The 25,878-nt window shown below is 45.0% G+C and overlaps 1 protein-coding gene across 4 annotated transcripts in view; it reads left to right on the top strand.

The window, feature by feature from the left end:
* AMN1 (antagonist of mitotic exit network 1 homolog) overlaps positions 1-25,878 on the top strand; it is a 61,571-nt gene that overhangs the window by 22,841 nt on the left and 12,852 nt on the right. For all 4 annotated transcript variants that reach the window (XM_075940491.2, XM_075940483.2, XM_075940501.2 and 1 more), the window contains exons 2-4: positions 4,992-5,124; positions 17,568-17,712; positions 21,199-21,416. In XM_075940491.2, coding sequence (XP_075796606.1) covers positions 4,992-5,124; positions 17,568-17,712; positions 21,199-21,416 — 496 coding nt within the window. The remainder of the gene's footprint in view (positions 1-4,991; positions 5,125-17,567; positions 17,713-21,198; positions 21,417-25,878) is intronic.

Raw genomic sequence — 25,878 nt, forward strand, 5'->3', positions numbered from 1 at the left:
TGTGTTGAGTAAATGTGGTTTGAACAGTTCCTGTTCAGAAAGTCCCCAATAATGTTACATGGTTGCTCAAAAACCACATTGCTTGCTTAAAAACCACATTAATAGAATCAATTGTGTTTGTGCTTATGAATATGTATGGAGTGAATGAGGAAGTATGAGTGAGAAACTTCCAATTGTAAAGCAGCACATTTACTACCATTTATAGCTAAGGAAAATGCCTGCAAAGTGCATACATTTAGGTGATGGGTGGCCAGGTGTATGCTCTTTCCTTCAGAAAAGATGTAACAGCACGCCAAGCTTGAGACCAGAGCGGAAGCAGTAGAGGCCTCCCACAGATCTGAAGGGACTCTGGGGACTCATCTCCTGGAGATTGGCTGCGAGGCAGCTGTTGCCTGGCTAGCTTCAGCCATCTGTAAAATTGAAACTAACTCTCTCCGCATGAAGCTTGCCTCTACTGCCAGCTTGAATGTGATGTGTATCGGAGTATTGCTGTACGATTAAGAAACTGTACTAATAAACAAGCTTCAGTGCTGCTCCAGTTCACCTTTTGTTTGGGTTTCGTCCTTGGTTGATTCCAAAGAGAGGCAACACTTATTACTGTACAATCATTCTTCCCTGTTCATTCCCCAATAGAAAATATCTGATGTAACAATCATCCATTATTAGTTTCCTGTGTGTGTGTGTGTGTGTGTGTGTGTGCGCGCGCGCGCGCGTTAAGGAGATGGTTTCCAAGAATACTTAGAGTTGTATAGATATGGAAGTGGCCAAGATTGTTAAAATATAGCATAATGAATGCATTTCTGAACAGGGTTATTTACCAGTCAAGGACCAGTGTTCTGGGCCTGAAAATTCAGAATATTCTTTGTTGAAGAAAAAAGGTTAGTTGACAATAGATACATTAATCAGAAGGAAAGCAAGCAAGAAAGAAAGCATTAATATTTACTAACCGGTACTACCACTGGAGAACCAGGAACTCCTAATAATAGGTTACAGTTATTTTTCTTCTTCTCATATCCTCCCCCATACAATTGTGCTACCACATGTGAAGTTTGTGCTTCACATTTTTATCTAGGAAATATGGGGGTCAGTTTCATGGTGTGCTGCCATTGCTGAGTTGGGCTACGTGAAAAAAATTGTTGGAACCGTTTTGCTGATTGGACAACAGTTAAACATGTTGATTTTTGTCAGTTTTAACAGTAAATGAAGGGCTTTGATAGGGCTGAAACTTTAATTTTATCATTTCTGCTTTTGGTAGTTATAAAAGTCAAAATAGAAAAGTTGAAATAATGCTTTGATAAGATTTCATGAACAACTCTGGGATTTTGACTTTTTGACTCAATTATAAATGAGTAAAAAATGAAATTTCAAAATATCAGAATTTCATGCAGGATGGAAATTCCTTTTTTTTTTGTTTTGTTTTTGTTTGTTTGTTGGGTGATTTGTAGGGTTTTTTGGTCAGTTTGGAGGCTGGATTCACCCCTGGTTTACAGTGGCACATTGGTCCTGAGAGCAGGAGTTTGTGGTGCTGCAAGTTCCATTTGAGGTCTGCAGTCACCTGCTACATTCCAAGCATTGGGTATTGAAAGCTCTGGAGAAGGACATGGCCAAGATGCTCCAGAGGTGCGCCAAATTTGCACATACCTGGGCAGACTTTGCTGAAGGGATTCCTGAAGAGCTTTGACTGCGATTTAAAATAACCTCTAGGGAAGTTGGTGTGCAAAATCTTCCTGAACTTAACCAGGTGTGGAGCACTCTCTGTGATACATGTGCTTTAGAGACGACTCCGTCTGCAGAATGAGGTTTTATACATTTTCAGGTACAGACGATCTAGACCTATGTATTAATTCCATCTGGACACCATTCTAAGAGTATCAGGATAAGTGTCATCTATTTGTTTTCTCTCTGTCAGGGATTGTTGTAATACAATTTTTCAGAAGATTCATTTCATTTGAAGATTCTTACCATCATGTTTAAACTAAACTTATCTTCTATAAAAGGAGGAGGAGAGATCTTGTCAAAACACAGGAGCATTCTGGGAGTTAAAGCCTGCCTGTTATAAGATACTATCAAATTTTGTACTCTTGTAGCAGTATTAAAAACTCAAGTGTAGATTTATTAATAAATCTGTTACACACTTTTGGTTGTGATTGTTGCCTAGTCTGTCTATTCCAAGTAAGTATTTAAAAATGTAAGAACATACGAATGGCCATACTGGGTCAGACCAAAGGTCCATTTAGCCCCAGTATCCTATCTTCCAGCAGCGAGATGCCCAAGAGGGAGTGAACAGAACAGATAATCATCACATGATCCCTCTCCTGTCATCCATTTCCAGCCTCTGCCAAACAGAGGCTAGGGGGACGCCCTTTCTACTCATCCTCGCTAATAGCAATTGATGGACCTAACCTCCATGAATTTATCTAGCTCTTTTTTGAACCCTGTTAAAGTCCTGGTCTTCACAACATCCTCTGGCAAGAAGTTCCACAGGTTAACTGTGTACCGCGTGACAGGAAAACTTCCTTTTGTTTGTTTTAAATCTTCTGCCTATTAATTTCATTGGGTGACCTCTAGTTCTTATATTATGTGAACAAGTACATAACTTTTCCTTATTCACTTTTTCCATCCCAGTCATGATTTTATAGACCTCTATCATATCCCTCCTTAGTCTCCTCTTTTCTAAGCTGAAAAGTCTGTCTTTTTAATCTCTCTTCATATGGGACCAAACCCCTAATCACTTTTGTTCCCTTTTCTGAACCTTTTCCACTTCTCCCCTTTTTTTTGAGATGAGGCAACCACATCTATATGCAGTATTCAAGATATGGGCGTACCATATCTTTATATAGAGGTGATAAGATGTTCTCTGTCTTATTCTCTATCCCTTTTTAATGATTTCTAAAATTGTTTGCTTTTCACTGCCGCTGCACATTGAGTGGATGTTTTCAGAGAACTATTCACAGTGACTCCAAGATCTCCTTCTTGTGTAGTTATAGCTAAATTAGTTCCCGTAGTATTATATATATAGTTGGGATTATTTTTTCCAATATGCATTAGTTTACATTCATCAACTTTAAATTTCATTTGCCATTTTTTGCCCAATGACTTAGTTTTGTGAGATCTCTTTGAACTCTTCACAGTCTGCTTTGGTCTTAACTATCTTGTGCAATTTACTATTATCTGCAAATTTTGCCACCTCACTGTTTACCCCTTTCTCCAGTTCATTTATAAACAGGTTGAATAGGATTGATCCCAGGACGGACTCATGGGGGACACCACTAATTACCTCTCTCCATTCTGAAAATTGACTACTTATTCCTACCTTTTGTTTCCTGTTTTTTTTTTTTTTTTAAACCAGTTATCAGTCCATGAGAGGACCTTCCCTCTTAGCCCATGACAACTTAGTTTGCTTAAGCGCCTTTGGTGAGGGCCCTTGTCAAAGGCTTTCTGGAAATTTAAAGTGCACTATATCCACTGGATCTCCCTTGTCCACATGTTTGATGAGCCCCCTCAAAAAACTCTAGCCCATTAGTAAGGCATGATTTTCATTTACAGAAACCATGTTGACTTCCCCCCCCCAACAAATTATGTTCATCTATGTGTCTGACAATTTTATTGTTTACTATAGTTTCAACTTATTTGCCTGGTACTGACGTTAGACTTACTGGTCTGTAATTCCCAGGATCACCTCTAGAGCCTTTTTAAAATATTGGCATCACTTTAGCTATCTTCCAGTCATTAGGTACAGAAGCTGATTTAAAGAATAGGTTACAAACCACAGTGAATAGTTCCACAATTTCACATTTGAGTTCTTTTAGAAATCTTGGGGAATGCGAACATCTGAGCCCAGTGACTTGTTAGTGTTAAGTTTATCAATTTGTTCTCAATCTGGGACAATTTCTCAGATTTGTTACCTAAACAGAATGGCTCAGGTTTGGGAATCTCCCTAACATCCTCAGCTGTGAAGACTGTAGCAAAGAATTAATGTAATTTCTCTGCAATGACCTTATCGCCTTCGAGTGCTCCTTTGGCATCTCGATTGTCCAGGAGCCCCACTGGTTGTTTAGGAGGCTTCCTGCTTCTGAGGTACTTAAAAACATTTTGCTATTACTTTTTGAGTTTTTGGCTAGCTACTCTTCAAACTCCTTTTTGGCTTTTCTTATAGTTTTACACTTCATTTGACAGAGTTTATGCTCCCTTCTAATTTCCTTACTTGGATTTAACTTCTACTTTTTAAACAGTGCCTTTTTATTTCTCACTGCTTCTTTTACTTGGTGGTTAAGCCACAGTGGCACTCTTTTGGTTCTCTTACTGTGTTTTTCAATTTGGGGTGTACTTTTAAGTCAGGCTTTTGTGTGAATAGATGGGATTAATTTGTATGAGCAGGATTTACCTGTGTGAATAGATGGGGTTAATTTGCATGTGCACCATTATTCTTCATCCAATATTATTTGATGTTTTTAAAAAGCAAAATACAAATATACTGTGATTAAGACACGGATCTGGAGCAAGGTAAATTCATAAGTGTTTGAGAAATAAAATTGATAACAGTAAATGTCTCAAAACAGAAAGCTATTTTCAGACGTGTGTGGGAAAGTTGCCATGTGTAGGGAGCGGTGAATTTACAACATAAAGCAAAGTATCTCAAACGGGACATATTGATATCGTTACTAGTACAAATATGCACTACCATGTGCTTCCTTCAAATTCTGAGCAGCCAGCTCAAGGACAGATTGATTCTTCAGGCATGAATAATAATTCAGAAAAGTATGCATCATGTAGAATGCCCCCTTCAAATTCTTACCTAATGGAGAAGGACTATATCAGGAGCAACATGTTATATTTTCAGGCCCTTAAATGGGCATTGCAGACTGGAAGATTTAAAAAAAAGCTGTAAAAAGATCCTTGGCAGTGTTTAAATTAATAATTGTATTTAATTCAGTGTAATACCACTACATTGTGCCTCTGTGTGACTGAATTTTAACTTATTTTTCTTTCAGGTGCATTCAGTGCTTGACAAAGAACATTTCCAGATATGTTGCAGATATTAAGCCTTTGCCTCCCAACATAAAAGATAAGCTGATAAAATTAATGAGTATGCAAGGGAGGATAACTGATTCCAATATCAGTGAGGTAAGACCATTCAAGAATCACTTCTGTGCATCTCTCCACATTCATGCCAGTTTATTACAGAACAAAATATAAAATAATGAGCTCAACTAAAACTATGTATATAGTTCAACAAGTGATCCCACGACCTCTTTCTATGTAAATTTCTCCTCATTTCTCCCGCCTAATGCCATCTCTTGCTATTTCATCTCATGCCATCCTGGATTTTAAGGGATTTATCTGACTGTAAAGTTCCATAAATTCCTACAAACCGAGAAGAATATGGACACCGGTCAGTGACAAAGTTTTCTAGATGACTTCTGTATCATCAGTGTAATCCAGGGGAGTCCTGTTGTCTACTGTACATATTTCAGTATAGGATGCTGTGCAACTGTTGCTATCAGTTTTGAATTAAATTGTCTAATTGGCATAAATAAGTGTGTAACATGTAAATTAATCACAGTTGCAAACTTCATGACCTAATAGCCAAATAGCATATTTTTTAAAAGTATTTTTGCAGAAAAGCCCTAACAGGAGTAGTGGATTGTCTCTGTTTGCTGAGGCTGCTGCACAGATGTTTCCTTTACAATCTTGCAGGATCAGCAGATTGACTAGGTGTTGGATCTATGCTGCTGTTTCTTTTTGTAGCAATGGGAAAACACTATAACAGGGACAGTTGCCAAAACGAGCTTTTAGCAGCTGATATTTAAATAATGTATGGTTCTCAGAAAATCTTGAGATACCTATAATGTTCTGTGGGCTTTAGGTCTATGATTTAGGATAAAATTCCATTAAATCCTGAGTTCTTTGAAAGGTTGCTGAGGTGGACTATGAGTTCTTTGGTTCTGCCCTTTCAATTGCTCATTAATGCTTGTCAGTGTTCCAGGATGAAATTCAATAATGACTTGCCTCAGTTGTAAATTCAGATGTTTTGACATTTGTATCCTTTTATGTCCTCCTCGTCTCGAAGGGAGCTATAAAAATTAAGGAAAACTAAAAGTTGGCCTTGGTGAAATAGGGGAAAGAAGAACTCCCCAGTTCATTCTTGCTTTGATCTGTTACTTGTGCCAGGCAAATGTTACCAGTCCCTGAAAGTCAGAACAACAAGACTATGAGGCATGGGGCAGTACACCAGAATTTTTCTGAAAAAAGCATAATCTTAAACATGCTACATTTCTTGAACTGTAATAAAAGGTGGGACAAGATGAAAATGGAGTCAATCATATACATGTAGTATTCTTTTAAGAAGCCTGCTGAATTGCTTTGAGCAATTCGTTGGATGCAATCCATCCATACATATGAGGAAAATCAGTTTACAAAAACTCAAGCTCCCTCTTTTTTATCCCCATATTCTCTAACAGAGTGTTGTCTCCTCCTTTGCCTCTTTTCTGTTCTCGTCTATAATCTGCTTTCAGTAGTTTATCACTACATTTTCCTGGAAGCACGTTGCTCCTTGTACATTTAGTACTCCTGTTCTCTTCCTTCAGCAGTTTTTTCCCCTCTTTCTCACTCTGTTAATGTCCCCAAGTTTCTGTCTTAGATCCCATGGTCTTTGTCTTACACAGTGTACAATAACTCTCAGTACTGACAGCTTCTGAATCTACCTTTCCTGTCTGTAGGGTATTACATCTTTGATAGTCTGTCTTCTTGGAATCCAAATGCCAGTTCAAAGTCCCACAACCCTCCCTCTGTCCTCTGCTTTTCTTCTCATATCTTTCTTGGATAATTCCCCTATTTTCCCTATTACCCAGACACAGATATGACTTATATTTGACTCCTCTTATTTCTTCTTCGAGTGCTTGCTCATGTCCATTCTGATTAGGTGTACGCGCGCTGCGTGCACGGATTCCGGAGCTTTTTTCCCTTAGCAGTATCCATAGGGCCAGCAGGGAGCCCCTTGGAGTGGTGCCGGTATACCGGTGCATATATACCCCTGCTGGCCCTCCCACCCCCTCAGTTCCTTCTTACCGCCCGTGACGGTAGCTGGAGCATGCTTCAGGCTGATAGCCTATCTCTTAGCAGCTTATTTCTTATCTGTTGTATTATAGTTCTAGCTGAAGTTTTTATCTAGTTAAGTAGTTGTTAAGTGTTGTAAATATTTAGTTAGATGGGGGAGCAGTGGAACCCTCCCGTGAGGGGAGGGCATGCCAGGGCCCCAGGGCTTTAAACCCTGTGCTTCCTGCTCCAAACCTATGCCCTGCGGAGATCCCCACTCCGACTGCCTAAAGTGTCTGGGTGAGACCCATCGAGCTGAAAGCTGCTCTATCTATAAGAGCTTTAAGCCCCGGACCAAGAAGGAGAGGGACTCCCGGCTGAAACTCCTGCTAATGGAGTCGGCACTGCAGCCTCAGAGCGAGGAGCGGCCTCACTCTGCCCGCAGCGCACCGTCGGCAGCACCCCCGTTGGACAACAAGGCACCGAGGCACAGATCGCAGTCCCCGGTGCCGAGGGCCTCCAAGAGCTCGAGGGGATGCTCGGCAGAGGAGTGCCCAGAAGGTGCGCCCTAAGGAGGGGCACCTTTCTTCTAAGTCCTCCAAAAAGAGGCGCAGCCTGGACAGGGGCAAGAGCCCGGGGCAGCCCGTGGGGCTAGGAGAGGTCCGTCGGCCCTCCACCCCAGAAACTTTTGAGGCGGCCCGGGACCTCATTCACATGGCTGTGGATGAAGGGGAGGGCCTGGTGCCGCAGGAGCGGACCGCGCCGGCACCGGCCTTAAGTGCCCCCCAGCAGGCTATGGCTGGGTCGTGGGACCCTCTGGGCGAAGGGCAGGCCTCGGCCCAGCAGCAGTTTTTCCCGGTGTCGGGAAGAACACCGGCACCGGAGCCGGGACGAACGCCGGCACCGACCCCGGGCCCCTTCCCGACAGCACCGGCAGCGGCACCGGGAGCGAGTGCGCTTGCGGCGCCGACGGCACCGGTGCAGGGTCCGGTGCCGCAGACGGCCCCCTGGGCGGTGCAGGGCCCCGCACCGTACTATGCGCCATCTGCGGTGCCACAGCAGGCGCCCCGCACGGCACCGACGCTGATGCCTCTCCCGGCACCGATCCCTGCTTACTCCTTGGGAGCGCAGCAGCAGGGCGCGGCACCACTGCACATGACGGCACCGGAGGGTTATGTACCGGCCTATCAGATGCAGCTGGGTGCGGTACCGCCGCAGCAAGGACCTTCACTCATGCCCCCACCGGCACCGCGTGACGTGAACAGAGGCAAGCCATCGGCCATGGCAGCCCAGAGAAGGGTGCAGGCTTCATCGGCCCCTCCCTGGTCAGCATCAGAGTACTCTTCGGAGTCGGAGGCCGAGTCGGTGGCATCGGCCAGGTCTTCGTATAGGTCACGGCCCTGTCATAGGTCCCGCTCATCGGTCAGATCATCTCACCGGGAGCCGGTGGACCAGCAGCAGTGGCAGGGGCAACCCCAGTGGGCTTTCTGGACGCCCTGGGCATACCACCAGGCCCAGGGGCCTCCCCCTACGGGGCTGGCAGCGGGGTCGTCCCGAAGGAGTAGCACCCCGTCTGCCACCCCCTTGACAGCCTCCCCGCCTGGAGATAGCTCGTCTATGGTGGCGATGCCAAGACCCCCGGTTATTGGTCAGGGGCAGGGGGCTATGTCCCAGCCGGCCTCAACCTATGTGGACATCTCTGCCCAGAGGGAACCAGGGGCACAGAGAGCTGAGGAAGTGGCAATTCCCTCAAGGGAGTTCTCGTCGTCTTCACCAGACGAGGCCCTGGCCGACCCCGCGCCCCAGCCCCCTTTGATGGACTCCAGGGCGCACCAGGAGCTGCTCCGAAGGCTGGCGGTCAATCTTGCGGTCCAGCACGAGGAGGTTCATGAGGACCTAGATCCTATGGTGGACATCATAGCGGCAGCGGGCCCTGGTCGAGTGGCGCTCCCACTGAATAAAACGGTGGACAAGCTGTCTAAAACTCTGTGGCAGATGCCGGCTTCTATTGCACCGACCCAGAAGGGGGTCGAGAGAAGGTACTATGTACCCCAGGAGGGGCACGAGCATCTTTTTACCCACCTGGCTCCGGGATCCATAGTGGTTTAGGCCGTTGGGCAGAAGGAGTGCCAAGGGCCTCCAGGTCCTACTCCGAAGGTGAAGGAGCCTAGGAGATTGGACCTACTTGGCCGGAAGGCCTAAGCCACGGGGTGCCTCCAGCTGCGTATAGCTAACCAGCAACTGATGCTGGGGCGTTATGCTTTTAACACATGGGCGTCTATGCAGAAATTTGCCAGCCAGCTTCCTCCCGAATCCCGCCAGGAATTCGGGGCCCTGACAGAAGAGGGACAGGCAGTGGCGCGTACCTCTCTCCAGGCGGCCTTGGACGCAGCTGATTCGGCAGCCTGCACTATGGCCACAGGGGTTATTATGAGGCATAGTGCCTGGCTGCAGGTGTCTGGCATCCCACCCGAGGTGCAGACCACCATTCAGGACCTGCCCTTTGAGTGGCCAGCCTTGTTTTCAGAGCAGATTGATTCCAAGCTGCATAGCTTGAAGGACTCAAGAGCGACCCTGAAGTCGCTAGGGATACATACCCCGGCGCCTCAGAGGCGCTCTTTCCAGGCTAGGCCCTACCCTAGAAGGGGGCAAAACAATGATGGGGTCGCAGGAGAGGCCGCAACAATAGCCGCCCTGACCTCTTCAGAGGCAGGCGTAGGGGCCCTCGGTCAGACTCCGAGAGAGGCTCAGGTCTGTCACCCGGTCACCAAACTAAGCCCTCATTTTGAAGGTACGCCAGAGAGCAGAGTACCAGTAGCACCTATCTGTCCACCCTTTGGGGACCGTCTTTCCCTCTTTTACCAGGAATGGTTAAAGATCACGTCGGACCGTTGGGTCCTAGACCTGGTGAAGCAGGGATATACTATCCCCTTCCTTTCCTGCCCTGCCTCCCACCCTCCCTCCCCTTCCCTTTTCAGGGACCCCTCTCACGAGACGCTCCTTCGGCAGGAGGTGTCCAACCTGTTGACACTAGGGGCCATAGAAAGAGTGCCCCCAGACGTAAGGGGAAAGGGTTTCTACTCCCGCTACTTCCTAGTACCCAAGGCGAAAGGGGGCATGTGTCCCATACTAAACCTCCGAAACCTGAACACCTTTATAAGGAAGACAAAGTTCAGGATGGTGATGCTAGCCTGCATCATCCCATCGCTCAGAAAGGGGGACTGGTATGCTGCTCTCGATTTAAAGGATGCGTACTTCCACATTTCAGTTTTTCCAAGTCACAGAAAATTCCTACGGTTCACAGTGGGACAGGACCACTTCCAGTTTACGGTCCTCCCTTTTGGACTGTGTACAGCCCCGAGAGTCTTTACCAATGTATGACGGTGGTAGCCGCGTTTCTGCGGCGGCACAGGGTCCAAGTGTTCCCATACCTGCTCATAAGGGGCAAGTCTCGAGACCAGGTGTTGGATCATGTCTCAAGGGCCAGAGTTTTGTTCGAGGGTCTTGGCCTCCTCATAAACGAGGCCAAATCACTGCTAGAGCCCACGCAAGTCATAGACTTTGTTGGGGCCCATCTGGACTTGCCTTTGGGCAAGGTGTCCCTACTGAGAGACAGATTTATGACCATTCGCTCTCTGGTAGTGGGGCTGCAGGAATTCCCGACTACGACGGCGAGGACCTGCATGAGGCTCCTAGGCCACATGGCGGCGGGCACTTACGTGGTCCAACACACCAGGCTGCGCATGCGCCCATTGCAGGGGTGGCTCAAGGTTGCGCACAACCCCTTGAGGTTGCCACTAGACGCGGTAGTGACTATCCCTCAGGACATTCTTCATTCGCTGGACTGGTGGAAGGACGAGGGCACGGTGTGTGCGGGCGTCCGATTCACCAAGCCGTCCCCGTCAGTGCAGCTGGTCACGGACGCTTCGGACGTGGGATGGGGCGCTCACCTGGGCAACCTCAGAACGCAAGGTACGTGGCCAACAGAGGAGGCTCACCTCCATATAAATATCAAGGAGCTGCGGGCGGTCAGGTTGGCCTGCAGGGCGTTCCTTCCCCACTTACAGAACAGAGTGGTGGCGGTGCTGACAGATAACACTACGGACATGTACAAGCAGGGTGGGGCGCGTTCTTCTCCCCTGTGCCGGGAAGCCCTAGATCTATGGGAACTGTGTATAGCCCACGGTATTTTCCTGGAGGCATCTCACCTTCCGGGAACCAGGAACGGGCTAGCGGACAGGCTCAGCCGTTCGATCCAGGCGCACGAGTGGGTGCTAAGGTGGGATGTACTTCACGGGGTCTTCCAAAGGTGGGGGTTTCCCCACCTGGACCTGTTTGCAACTCTGAGCAACGCCAAGTGCAGGGAGTTCTGTTCATACATGGGGCACGGTCTGGGCTCTCGGGGAGATGCACTGCAGGTCAGCTGGCCCAGGGGCCTACTCTATGCCTTCCCCCATTCCCTCTGATCCACGACACACTCCTCAGAGTGCAGAGGTTCAGGGCCCAGATCATCCTGATAGCGCCAGTATGGCCTCGACAGTACTGGTTCACCACCCTGCTGGATCTGACTGTGGAGGGCCCTCTCAGGCAACCCCTAGTGCCAGATCTAATCACTCAGAGCTGCGAGGCCGGGGTGGCGCTCCACCCGAGCCTTCCATCTCTCCACCTAGCAGCGTGGCTCCTCAGTGGCTCTCAGTGACGGAGCGAGCCTGCTCCAGAGCAGTCCAGGAGGTCCTCTTAGAAAGCAGAAAGCCGTCCACTAGAGCCCTTTACGAGGCTAAGTGGAAGAGGTTTACTTCCTGGCTGGAGGGCAGGACGCTCGCTCCAGGTGAAGGGGCGGTTCCGACTGTCCTGGAATTCCTTCTCCACCTGCGGAAACAGGGCCTGGCCACAGCCTCCCTAAGGGTGTACCTGGCGGCCATAGCGGCCTTCCACGCCGGGGGGGACCAAAGGTCTATCTTTGCCAATCCCTTGGTTAAAAGATTTCTAAAGGGAGTCGACAGGATGATGCCATATGAGAGACCTCCGGTACCAGCTTGGGACCTTAACCTGGTCCTGACTGCCTTTATGATGCCCCCGTTCGAGCCCCTGGCTTCATGTTCTTTGATACATCGGTCCTATAAGGTAGCTTTCCTCGTGGCCATCACCTCGGCCAGGAGGGTGTCAGAGCTTAGGGCTCTCACCTCAGAACCACCTTACACGGTGTTTTTTAAAGATAAGGTGAGGTTGCGTCCACACCCGGGGTTTCTTCCCAAGGTTGTCTCACACTTCCACATGTCCCAAGATATTTACCTGCCAGTGTTTTACCCCAAGCCACACGCGTCGCCCAGGGAACAGGCTCTGCACTGCCTGGACGTTAGGAGGGCGTTGGCTTTTTATATAGATAGGACACGAGAGTTTCGTAAGTCAACTCAATTGTTTATTTCAGTGGCGGAAAGGATGTGTGGGCAGCCAGTCTTGGCACAGCGTATATCCTCGTGGATTACTTCCTGCATTCGATTGTGCTATGAGGGCGCGGTTAGACCACCGCCGCGCATAACAGCACATTCCACTAGAGCCCAGGCAACGTCGGCGGCGTTCCTGGCCTGCGTGCCGATCTTGGAAATCTGCAGGGCAGCAACCTGGTCATCGGTGCACACCTTTGCAGAGCATTATGCAATCACGCAGCTGGCCAGGGAGGGTGCTGCCGTTGGGACGGCAGTTCTGTGTTCTGCAGAATAATAAAATAGTAGTTAGTCACCTTCCGACCCTGCCTCCGGAGGGGGGACGCGGCTAGGGACTCACCTAATCAGAATGGACATGAGCAAGCACTCGAAGAAGAAGAAGAGGTTACTTACCTCATAACTGTAGTTCTTCGAGATGTGTTGCTCATGTCCATTGTGCATCCCACCCACCTCCCCGTGTCGGAAGGAGCAGGCAAGAAGGAACTGAGTGGGTGGGAGGGCCAGCAGGGGTATATATGCACCGGCGCGCGTACACCTAATCAGAATGGACATGAGCAACACATCTTGAAGAACTACAGTTACGAGGTAAGTAACCTCTTCTTTCTCTTTCCCCCACATCCAAGGTGTCATCAAATCAATTGTCTTCATTTACAGCATTTCTGTGATCTGTTCTCTCATTTCTGTTACTGTTTATAAATTTTTTTGCCCGTAACTTAATCATCTTTTGTCTTTACCACTATATATCCCTTTCTGTATGTTGCCTGGCTTCTCTACAGTCCATCCAAAAGGCTACTGCTCAGCACCTTCTCCAACTCCCAGTCCAATCATGTGTTTATCCTTCCACCTATTCAAATCCTTTGCTGGCTTCTCCTCATCTCTTATATTCAGATTAATTGTCTTGTCCTTGAATTTCAAGCCCTACAGTTTTCACTTCTGTGTATTTTTTTCTATTCCATCTCTTTTTTTTTTCTGCTCTTCCTCAAGATTGGCTAAAACTAAAACTCACTGTGTCATCCTAAATTCTGCTCTTGATTTGATCCATTCTGGCATGTTGAAGCTTATAATGGGAACAGTTTCCCATTTCATGTTATACCAATCTCTTCTTTCACTTCCACCTTTACAATACACTTCTGCCAAGACTGTTAGTGCTGCTTTACAGAATTAAAAATTGGCATTTCCTCAAGAGTGAACTTTCATCTAGTATATTATGTGTCTTAACTATTTCTGTCTAGCTTAGACCATAAACTCCCTGAAGAGAAAAATGATTCCTGCTTCATGCATTGTATAGTGTCGAACACACTGATAGTCAACAAATATTATCTACTAAATCTGAAAAAAAGAGCAGAAAATAAAAGGAAACAAATCCAGTGACTAGGGAGAAATGTACTTTATTGGAGTGGTAGCAGTTTTACTATGTAAGTATTTCTTTCTGGTTTTCTTGAGTTTTACACAGTTTTTATCTTAATATATTGATAGTTTATATAATTGTTATAAAACTACCAGCTTGCTGAAAACTCCATGTCACTCTTTTTGGTTATATAGTACCCTCTGACCCCGGACAGTTATTTTTGAAAAAATGATCAAAGAGAAGTCATGATTTTGAATATACTGACATTATTTGGTCAAATTTAAACATGCTTTACATGCAGAAATGTTTGCAAAAATAATCCACAATGATTTTCTGGTTTTCATTATTTCTTATGTGAATTGAAATGCTGCCTGTTGCATTTATCACTTCTCCAAAAATATGTCAATACATGCCTGTATCTGCAGTGCAGCAAAGCTTTATTGGAAAAACTGTAGTTGTAGTTCAAATCTATAACTTTTGTTTCAAGCAGCAAAATAAATAATTCAACCAGAGAGGGAATGAGAAAGTTGGAGATGGAAAGGGGAGAAATACTTTAGGTATGATTCAGAAATCTTAATGATACAAGACTTTAATATAAATTATGTAAAAGATTATTCCTATGCCCTCAATAAAACTTCTTTAAAGTACAGCCAACTCTCCCGGACTCCTTTACCCTCGTATTAACATCCCAGGGAACCCTGCTCATCAGTAACCAATCCATTGACAGGTAACTTGCACCTTTTGTCTGCTTCTAAATGTGGCTGAGGGCTTAATATGCTCATAGAAGAACTGGATACAGTTTTATTCTCAGTATTTCCTTTTTTTTTTTTTTTTTTTTTGCAAACATTATTTTCAGCACATTTTCCAATACATTTCTAATTATACAATCAAGTATCTGTAATTTACTTATTTCTATTTGGTAAACACATCAAAAGTGGCTAATTCAAGTATCTGTACTACTTTTTTAGTACACTATGTTGCTAAAAATCCTTACTCCTTCTAATACAGTAGTTCCCAACCTTTTTTATACTGCAGACTGGCAAACCTATTCACAAACTTTTGGCAGACCGGTAACATTTTATTTGAATATGTGCATATTCATTCATGATGTATGAATGTCTACCAAAATTCCCAGGCACCAGTGCCACCATGAACAGCCAGCTTCAGCACCAGCAGTCACCGCTTGGCGGGTGGCTGCCGCAGATGAAGCTGGCTGTTCGGAGCAGCTCTAGGGGCCAGGGCTGGGGTATGCAGTGGTTCTGTGACCTGCCAGTGCCAGCCTTAACCCCTAGAGCCCCCCCACCCCTCTACTACCTCCCAGCACCAGCCATTGACCCCAGATTCCCCTGCACCCAACCTCCCAGTGCCAGCACCCCACCCCTTATAGCCCTTACGACAAGACCCCCCCATTGCCTGCCTCCTGTTTCCAGAGCCCCACTGCACCCAACCCTCCTACAACTCCCCCCTTGTGCCAGCCCCCAGACTCCAATATTATCCCCATCCCCAGAGCCCCCCAGTGCCAGCTCCCCACCTCAGATGTCCCAGTGCCCCCCAATTTCATCCCCCCACCTCAGAGCCCCCCACCCATTAGAGCTCCCCAGTACTGGCCCCATCTCTGGAGCCCCAATGTCCCATCCTCCTCATCTAATCCTGTGCTGCCTCCCAGCCACCAGCTAAGCATTGCTGCCTAGGTCGTGGCTGCTCTAATGCTGCCATGCCGGGTTCTGCACGGCCCTCCGGCCACACAGCTAACCACTCTTCTACATCCAGTAGGAGACCCCCACCCTTTCCTGGCACAGGTTGGCTGAGAGGTGGCGGCAGGGGAGGTGCTGGGCAGTTTACTCCAGCCCTGGTCCCCAGAGCTGCCATGGCCCAACGGCCAGCGGTTTGAGGCCCATCACTGGTCCCCAGACCAGTGGTTGGGAACCACTGTTCTAATAGGTTAACAATGTCTTGTCTTAACATGCCTCCAAGGCATCACGGAGAGATGCGGCACATAGGCAAGCTGTAGACATGAGAGTCTTTAGGTAAAGATTAGAGGCAAGAGCAACAAAGTTGATGTCATGGTAGGCGTCTGCTATAGACCATCAGACCAGGAGGATGAGGTAGACAAGGCTTTCTTTGGAAAGCCAACAGAAGTTTCCAGATCACAGGCCCTGGTTTTCATGAGGGACTTCAATCGTCCTGACATCTGCCGAAAGACCAATATAGCTGTGCACAGACAATCCAGGAAGTTTTTGGAGTGTTGGCTACAACTTCCTGATGCAAGTGCTGGAGGAACCAACTAGGAGTCATGATCTTCTAGGCCTACTGCTCAGAAACAGGACAATTGGTAGAAGTAGAAATAGATGGCAACCTAGGCAGCAGTGACCATGAGATAGTTGAGTTCAGGCCCCTGACAAAAGGAAGAAAGGAGAGCAGTAGAATACCAGACCCTAGACTTCTGTAAAGCAGACTTGGACTCCCTTGGGAAACTGATGAGCAGGGTTCCCTGGGATGTTAATATGAGGGTAAAGGAGTCCAGGAGAGTTGGCTGTACTTTAAAGAAGTTTTATTGAGGGCATAGGAACAGACCATCCCAGTGTGCAGAAGGAACACCAAATATGACAGGCAACTTGTGAGCTTAAACAAAACAAAACAAACAAACCTTACAAGAAGTGGAAACTTGGACAGATGACTAGGGAGGAGTATAAAAACTGCTTGAGCAAGCAGGGGTGTAATCAGAAGGCCAAAGTACAATTGGAGTTGCAGCTAGCAAGGGATGTGAAGGATGGCAAGAAGGGTTTCTACAGGTATGTTACCAACAAGAAGCAGGCTAGGGAAAGTGTGAGACTGATTAAATGACAGATATGGAAAAAGCTGAAGTTCTTGATGTTTTTTTGCCTCAGTCTCTACATACAAGTTCAGCTCCCAGATGGCAGCACTCGGCAGCATGGTATGGGTAGGAGGTGAGCAACCCACAATAGTGAAAGAGCGGGTTAAGGAATATTTAGAAAAGCTGGATATGCACACATGTCCATGGAGTGCATTTGAGGGTGCTGAGAGAGTCGTCTGGTGTGGCTGCAGAGCCATTGACCATCTTCTTTGAAAATTCATGGTGATCAGGAGAAGCCCCAGATGACTGGAAAAAGGCAAGTGTAGTGCCCATCTATTAAAAAGGGCAGACGGAGAATCTGGGGAACTACAAAACAGTCAGCCTCACCTCAGTCTCTTGAAAAATTATGAAGAGCCCTGGAAAGCCAAACTACAGTTTTGGGAGGTTGAAGAGGCTTCGCTAATGAAGAATAAATGCCTTTTGACTTAAAAAATGTTAGCATGTTTCTGAGGACAAGTCTGCCTGCAAGAGAATTAGACAAAGACACCAAGAGCATATGGGGCCAAGTATTTTGAGGTTCTATTGGTATCTGTTAGACAAAGGAATTTTTATGTTTAGGAGCCAAGGAGTGGAAACATTGTAGTTAGTTGCTTCCCAAAGTGCCTTTCATGGTCTTTTGTGTGTGATAAAGATTTATTTCTTATTGGAAGGATAAGAATTGATCATACACAGAAACTGGACTGCTCTCTAACCCCAGGAGGTAGTTTGTCACGTCAGAGATTATATATGTTCTATAGAAAGAGGATTTAATTCCGTAGGCTGTTAGAGTCATATGTAATTTCTAATGCAATAATCACTGATTAAATGTGCATATTTATGGTATTACTATGTATAATTTGATGGAAATATTGTGTTTGCATTATAGGTGCTACACCCCGCAGTGGAGACACTAGATCTTAGAGACTGTGATATTTCAGATAATGCCCTGCTGCAAATTAGTAATTGCAAGCAACTGAAAAAAATTAACTTAAATTCTTGTAGAGAAAACAGACTAGCCATCACTTCAGAAGGTATGTTTCCTGTACTGGTAGAATCTGAATCTATCTTCTGTTTTCTTTCTTTCTGTTGGGAGAGTTGGAGAAAATTGTGAAAGCAATTAGTGTAAATTATTAAACACACGTTGGCAAAGTTATTTTAGTCAGTTATACACAAAGAACATACATTCCTCAGGAATTTGTTTAATTTCATGTTGCTTGGTTACAGCAAACTCTTTGTAGAGCCGATCCAAAAATTAGTGGACCATTTTTACCAAAAAAAAATGCAGTTTTGTAGGAAAGTTGATTTTAACAAATTTTTCCAGAGGAAAGCATTAAACTGTTTTGACTCTCATTTTGTATGGGTAACATCAAAATGTTTATTTTTTACTTTATTTGTTTTGTTAACGTTTTTAAAATCATATTTATATTAACTTGACATTATCAAAATGATTCAGTATTTCCTAAAAAGTATTTTCTATTTTTGGTGTAAATTTAAAAATATCAACCTTTTATTAGAGCTAGAAATAAAGCCATATTTTGAAATGTCAGAATTAGCCAGGAGCCAGCGGCAGCCCTGGGTCCAGAGGCAGGAGCCGCCTTCATGTGTGGTGGCAGCATCCCCAGCACCAGGGCAGGATCCTGCTTGGCCATTGTTAACTTAATGTTTAACTGGTTAATCAGGATTTTACATCTTTACTACTCACATGCTTACAATCGAACATAGGCTTCAGAGTTTGCTAGAGTGAGGCCTTTATATTATAATGTTTTATAATAAATAATCCAGAAGAGAGAGTATTATTCAAATGGAGGGGGAAAATAATTTTTATAGGGTTAAATTAGAATTGATTTGTGACATCTTGGACATAAGACAGAATACACCTACTGAGGGGGGAAAAAAGCCAAGGACATGTGGTGATATGATAAAATATTTGTTCGGTCACTCTTCTGCTCAGTCAGAGAAAAGAGAACGAAGATGACCTATGGAGAGGGAGCAAAAATCTATTGGGAGAGATATGGAAAGAGCTAGGGAGAGGGAGCAAAGAGACCACAGACAGCACCAGAGACTAGATAGGGTAAATTAACAGAGACAGGAGACCACTGAACACATGCTACAAATCACGTAGGAACAAAACGACATACGGGGGAGCATAATACTCATGGACAATACCAGACACCATAACATAAGGTCCCCCAACTGTAACTCTTTTCCCAGCAGCCATGCCTCTATCCACCCTCCTGCCCCCCTACACACATAGTAGAGTATTATGTTCCATGTTTCAAAATGCAGTTATTGATGTCACTATTTTCTGTTAGAGATGTATTGTTCCTGGATACTAAAAATGATTATCAAATGATTATCAAGATCTGCACAATCAGACTTAATTAGAATAATCACAGAGATAATCAGAAATGTGGCTCCTGACATATCCAGAGATGCACCTTAGTTTTCTTTATAACACAAGAACTTCCTAAATGTGTTGAATATTTGAACAAAAGAGATATTAGTGTGTCTACAGATAATTGTGTCCTAAGCTATTTAACATCTAGTCTTCTTCATTACCATAATAAATGCCTTTGTTCTTTATAATAGTCTATCTTCACAAACTTAGTTTATCAGTTTACAAACACTTTTTGGTGGGTGTTAACTTTTTCTAAAAGATTTGTTTGTTTTTGGTATCTAGAAATTTAGCATTTAGTAGGTTATTTTCTATTACTTTCACACTTCTAACAGACAAACTCATACAATTCACAAATCCAAAAGAAAAACAGGGTTCAGTTTTAATCATCTTAGTACCGGTATTTGTTGATAAGAAAGTTAAGGGGTTTTTTTTTAATCAAAATTATCTTAAGTTTGTCAATGCCCCTTATATACCTTACAAATAGGTTATAACTGCAAACACTAAGAAAGCTGGGACTGTATTGAAATGTGCCAGCAGTTTCACTTCAAAGTATATATTCTTAAATCTCAAGGTATGTCTATATCTGTACAACCAACTTTTATGTTGACACCCAAAAGTTGACAAAACAAAAATCGCCAGAGGATGTTCACACTTGTGCCCTGTCAGTAGATCATGTCCATTTTGGGCTCACCATCATCAGCACTGTGAGCAATGCACTGTGGAAATGTATCCCACAGCGTAGTATTGTGAGAAAGCAGAGCAGATCCCTGCTCATCTTGGGATTCCCTCAAGGTATGTCTACACAGCATTATTCCAGAACTGATGTTATTCCAAAATAACATAGTGTGCATCTACACTACGAGCCTTTATTTCAAAATAATGTTGATTTGGAGGACTTCTTTCTCCAACTCATGGTAACCTTCATTTCACGAGAAGTAAGGGAAGTTGGAGGAATAGTGATGCTTCTCAGACTCTCCACTTATATAGACAGCGCCAAAATCTGATTTAAGCTATTTCAATTTCAGCTACGCAATTGATGTAGCTGAAGTTGCTTAGCTTAATTTGACTTTAGCCCTGCTGTGTAGATGTGCCCTGAGGGTTCTCCCACAGCTTCTTTTGTTGTCAGGAGCGGCATCATGAGCTCTGTGAGCTCTCTGTGCTGAGAAATGTCAAAGTAGCATAGCGTCTGTCTCCCTCTTTCCACAGTAGCAGTCTCCCTGTCACTGTGTTCCTTGTGCAGGGCAGAACAGGAGATTTGTTCTTTGTTCCCAAATGGAGCAGATCACTCAAGGGGAGGGGCTAATACCCGCAGGGCAGCAGAGATCAAACAAAACATTGAGCACAGTTTTCAGGGTAGGCATTGTGCGATACTGACGTGGGCAGCTGGTATGCTGGTGGGGGAAAGGCATTGCCTTCCCAAACTACCAGCCTGCCCCGCCCACACTCTGCCCCCAGAATGCCTACTCTAGGTGTATTGCCACATAATAGTTACCATAATGATAGTCTCTTTCTGGGCATATGGGCCAGATCATTTAAAGTTCAATTTAGGTTCAGCTTTAATACAAAGAATTATAAATGCAAGGCGTGCTGGAACTTTGGGTCACCTACAAAGAGTAAAAGACGTTATGGTAGTGTGGATTCATTTACTAATCATTTAAATCAGTATAACCAGTTTTAAACCAATATAAGAGTTCAATGGTCTAACTTAGTGGTCTAACTAAACTGATTTGCTAAACCAGTGTAACTTCTGTAGGTAGATATGTCCTTAGCTAAATTATTTAACCCCAGAATTATCTGATTTGTGTCAGTGTAGGGAGCTTGCAGAGATTTAGCCAGATAAAAATCTGTAAAATCAGTTCAACTTTTCAAATGTATACTGAGCTACAGACACCAAGGCAGAGAGATAAATGAATTGTATGAAAAGTAAATAAATTGGAAAAGTTCAGAAAAATATTCTCAAATGTCCAATGTTATTTGTAGAAATATTACGTAAAAAAAGCTCAGGTAGAGTATGACTTTTGAATTGATATTTTCATTTTTATAAAGAAGTATTATAAAATCAGATATTTTTGGTGATGAAGGGTTTATGTAAGAATGACTTGCTCTATTTCTTCAATAGGAGTCACTGCTCTGGCCTTGTCCTGCCCTTATTTACGGGAAGCCTCATTTAAAAGATGCTGCAATGTGACAGACAATGGAGTTCTTGCTCTTGCACTGAATTGTCATCTTCTACAAATAGTTAACTTAGGCAGCTGCTCATGCATCACTGATGCATCCCTTCATGCACTTGGACAGAACTGCAGATTTCTACATAGTGTGGATTTTTCATCTACTCAGGTAACCAAAATAGCAACAATAAAAATGTAAAGGACGGTGACATAAATAAAATGAAGAAATGAGTTGCATTAACTGCATTTTTATTTAGCTGTGTTTTTAGCAGTGTTTTAAGATTCAAAACTCCAAAGGCACAAACATTTCCAGACACTGCTTCCCAATGAAATGGTATCAAATGGGTTCTGTCTTTTGATGATATAAAAATATTTTCTCTAAATCCAAATGACTAGTAATGACGTGTAGTCTGGAGCACAGATACCTTTTTTCAGGTATCGGTTTTTTTTTATAGTGCTGTTCCTGTTACTCTGTGCCATAGGAATATAATCTTACACCAGTTAATTAAATTCTTCTGACTAGGACTAATTGGCCTGGGGGGTGGGGAAATAAGATGAATATGTGAGTCACTGAACCATTAAAAACATAAGTCATACATACCAGAATTGATTTTTTACTTCTCAAGGTTTAGTCACTCTTGAAAGAAAGAGTAAAATGTATAAAACAAAAGGTATGAGTGACATTGTAATCTGAAGTTTTAAAGGGGTAGCCGAATTAATCTGTAACTGGAAAAACTTAGTCTTTAAAGTGCTACCAGACTATTAACTGTACTCTGAGTCATCTGTTAGGTTTATGAATTGTTGATCATATGATCCAGCCAATGCTTAATCTGTGCTCTAGGCGCGGCATTTCATAGACTTGGCACCTCTGGGCTTGCCGCATCAGCTATGAAAATAAAATAATAGCTTGAGTCCTGGCACACCTTTCATTACAATTTATGCCCTAGGTTATGCAGGGATTTTGGTCCTGTTACGTGATTTCAAAGAATCATAGAGTACTAGAACTAGAAGGAACCTTGAGAGGTAATCAGGTCCAGTTCTTTGCTCTCACAGCAGGACCAAGCATCATCTAGATCAGGTTCGAAACCTTTCCGAAGTGGCGTGCCAAGATTTAACCCTCCTCCCCTGGGCTGGGCCGCTCTCCTGGGAGATGGGGAGGGGCTCTCTCCAGCACATGCCCCACTTCCCCGGGCTACACTCCGGCTTTTCCTGTGGGAAGGGGAGAAGGAGCTTGCACGTGTTTCCCCACACTTGGATGCTGGATCTGGGTTGGAGGTGGTGTGCAGGAGCAGGCTGAGAGTAGGGTGTCTGACTGAGAGAGGGGGCAGGAGTGGGCTGTGGGTAGGTATCTGGCAGGAGCAGCGTGGACAGGGTCCTAGCACAAAGGAGGGAGCAGGGGTGCAGGTCTGGCCGGCACTTTTTTTTTTCCAGCGTCTGTAACAGGATTTATTTATTGTAACAGTCACTCCCACATGGCAGCCAGAAGCTGCTCCACACATGGAATAAATTAGCGGACCAATGGCCAACTGTGGAATGGCAGCTGCACCTCTCCAAGAGCGCAGGGAGTCTGGCTGGCAGGTCTGGGCAGGATCCAACCTGCTGGCACCTGGGTTACAGACTCCAGCAACCCCCCAGGGGCTCTCTGATGGGTGTAAGTGCACAGCGCACGTGGGCAGTGCAAGGCGGAGGAGGAGCCGTGCATGGAGCAGTGGGACACGGCCATGGCAGCAAAGGGTCCTTCACCAGCAAGATGGCGGCTGGGTCTGCTTTTGTCCCCTGCATTGCTCTCAGGCACCCTGTCCCAAGCATGGCTTCCCGCTGCTCCATTGGCCAGATTTTGGCCAATGAAGCAGCAGGAAAGGCCTGCAGGCAGCGTGCTGGTGTACTGCTTTGTTCCTCCATCTGAGGGAGGGGGAGCACGTGACCATGCACAGAGCCATTTGTGGCTCCGGCGTTTTCCTCGCTCGGGGCTTTCTCCACTCCCCTGCCCCTGTGTGCCACTGATAGTCATTTTGCATGCCACATATGGCACACGTGCCAGACGTTGCCAACCCCTGATCTAGATCATCCCTTTTTCCTAGATCATCCCATTTATTTTTCTTCAAAATAAAATATCTCGGCATTGTATGCTCCATGTAGAGCTCGGGGGATTTTTTTGAGCGGGCGGGGGCAGGAAGAAGCTGCTTGAATCACACAACCTGTAGAGGAAGGCACTCTCTCAGACACAGAGTTAGCTGTCTAATTTAGACAGGCCTCCCAGTTGAAATGGCTCCTTTGATGATTTTTTTTCCATTTAAAGGCTTGTGGATGGAGTATGTTTTAAGAGACAGGATATGAAGGAGAAGAGAGTAGTTGCCTGCTGCATAAGGAGAAGGAAATCTCTAAGTAGAGTGGAGAGCTAGAAGATTGCATGAACGCCAGGGAAGGAATGGTTGAGGTGGTGCAATGCATTGGATGGACTTCTAGGAGAGAAATGGGGATAGGAAGAAATAAGAGCAGGACTGCATGCAGGAACAGCGGAGAGCAGAGTTTCTCAAACTACAGTGGGAGTTAGCTCCCATGTTTGTGGACGAAGAAAGGTCTCAATCCCTTGATTTCCTGTCCTTCTCCCACAGCCTAAACTTGCCATGGGTAGAGGCTGCTTCTCAGCAGCCTCCCCTCCCACACTCTCCACCCCCGCGTTGCTGCCTCTGATAGAGGCAGCAGTGCGGTGGGGCAGGTGGCAGTGCAGAGACAGTGCTGGGTGGAACTGGTATCTGCATCAGCAGATGTCAATGCAGATACCTGTGGCTCAATTTTTGTATCTGCACAGTGCTCTAAAAACATGCTTTATTTGAATTGACATTTTTGGTCTGTGCCACATCATTAACTTACCAAGAAACTTACCAAGATTATTGGGAAATGAATGGATTCAAAAAGCTTATGTAAGCAGTACAAATACTACTTTATGGTCCTCTGAAATACTAATACAGGTTGGGAGATGAGAGCTTACACAGGTATGGAACTAGCTGTGGGAGGAATGAATGGAAAAGATGGATAAAAAGGATATTTGCCCAACCTTCATTGGGCACTTGGGGTTAGCAGGATAGTGTAAACTGGATCGTTATACCCTACTTGTGATGCACTCCACTGGCTACTTCCTTTTATTTTTATTTTCAGTGGTCTCCAAGGGCTTATGAGTACAAGAGAGATAGGGACTGTCGTGTTATATGGATGGGGTTTTTGTGCAAACAGGTTAACACGCTTGTTTATTTGGATTTTACTTAAAGTCTTCGTGTATTTTTTTATGTGACTCTCTTAAGAGTGTCACGTTGTTGCTCTAGTAAAGGACTTGTTAGTGATTTGTGCAGTTTGCATCCTAATTAATGAAACAATAGGCTACCAGAGCCTGCTCTGGGGGCTGCCTCTAAGAAGGAAGTGAAGTAGTTACTTCAGATCTGTGAAGGGGGACAGCTACTGCTGGGGGAAAGAGGGGAATGTAAATAAACATCTGAAATTTTTTCCCAGCTCAGGATAGAGGGGTAGCCTAAAATACTTTAAATGCAGAGCCGCAGAGGGGTATCTGGGTCTCAAAATACTTCAAATGCAGAGCCACAGTGGGGGTAGCTGCCAGGCCTGGGTGCAAGCCAGGACTGAGCCAGCCTGACTGCACACTAGCTCCCAAGCTCCTTTCAGTGCAGAGCTGCAGTGGTTAATCATGTAACCAACAACATTTTTGTCAGCTACACAGTTACTGGATTACACACTTCCTAACATCCCTACTAGACACCACCCATTACCTTGTACACAGGGGTTCGATCACATCTATCATGCTGTCAGTTTAGACCCTGTCCTGAACTTGGGTAGGTATGTTTGTTATTTGTGAATAGTGCATTGGTACCAAGATGTTTCTTCACAAAGTGTACTGTTCCGACCCCTCTGGAATGCGCTTCCAGCCTGTGCCTAGTACCATCTAGTGTTTTACACCATTAACCCTGTTCATGCCAGATTCTGTTAGCAAAGCCTGCTTCTTGCTCAAAGCTTAGCTTTGCTTTATATTAGCAAAGTTTTGACTATTGTGCCTAGGCATCAAGCCTCACACTAGGGCTGTGATACGTGGGTTTGTGTTTCAGGTGTGTGGGAAATCTCGTTCCCCTGGGGTACAGAGCCCCCAGAAGGGTCCGAGGCCGGAGGTCAAATCAAATCAGTGAGGCAGGAGAGAAACCTAGAAAGGAAAACTTTATTATGCATGCATGCAGGCTGACAGCAGAGCCATTGCAGTCAGCCCTGAGTTACAGGTTTTTGGATCCTTTATACAGAATGCTTAGACAGTTCAGTTGTGGATTGTTTTTCTTTAACATATCAAAGTCTCAGCAGAAGTACTCTGAGATGTTTCTGTTCACACCAGGAGTGCTAGAAGTAAGTTTTACAGTACAAAGCCACATCAGAACTTGAGTGGAGAAGTCTACAAGGCAAACTGTGACAAAGATAAGGGTTTACATGACAAATTGTGACAGACTAGGAGTATCCATGAACTTGAGATAGGCATTGTAAGGGCCTTGATTAGAGTTAATTTGATTTCTCTCTGTTACAGGGAGAGAGGCCTGGAAAACTTTTTAACCCTTACAGCAGTTTTCTTTTAGAGAGTTTTG

This window comes from Pelodiscus sinensis, chromosome 1, assembly GCF_052426305.1.
Source record: "Pelodiscus sinensis isolate ZL-2025 chromosome 1, ASM5242630v1, whole genome shotgun sequence".
Classification (NCBI taxonomy): Eukaryota; Metazoa; Chordata; order Testudines; family Trionychidae; genus Pelodiscus; species Pelodiscus sinensis.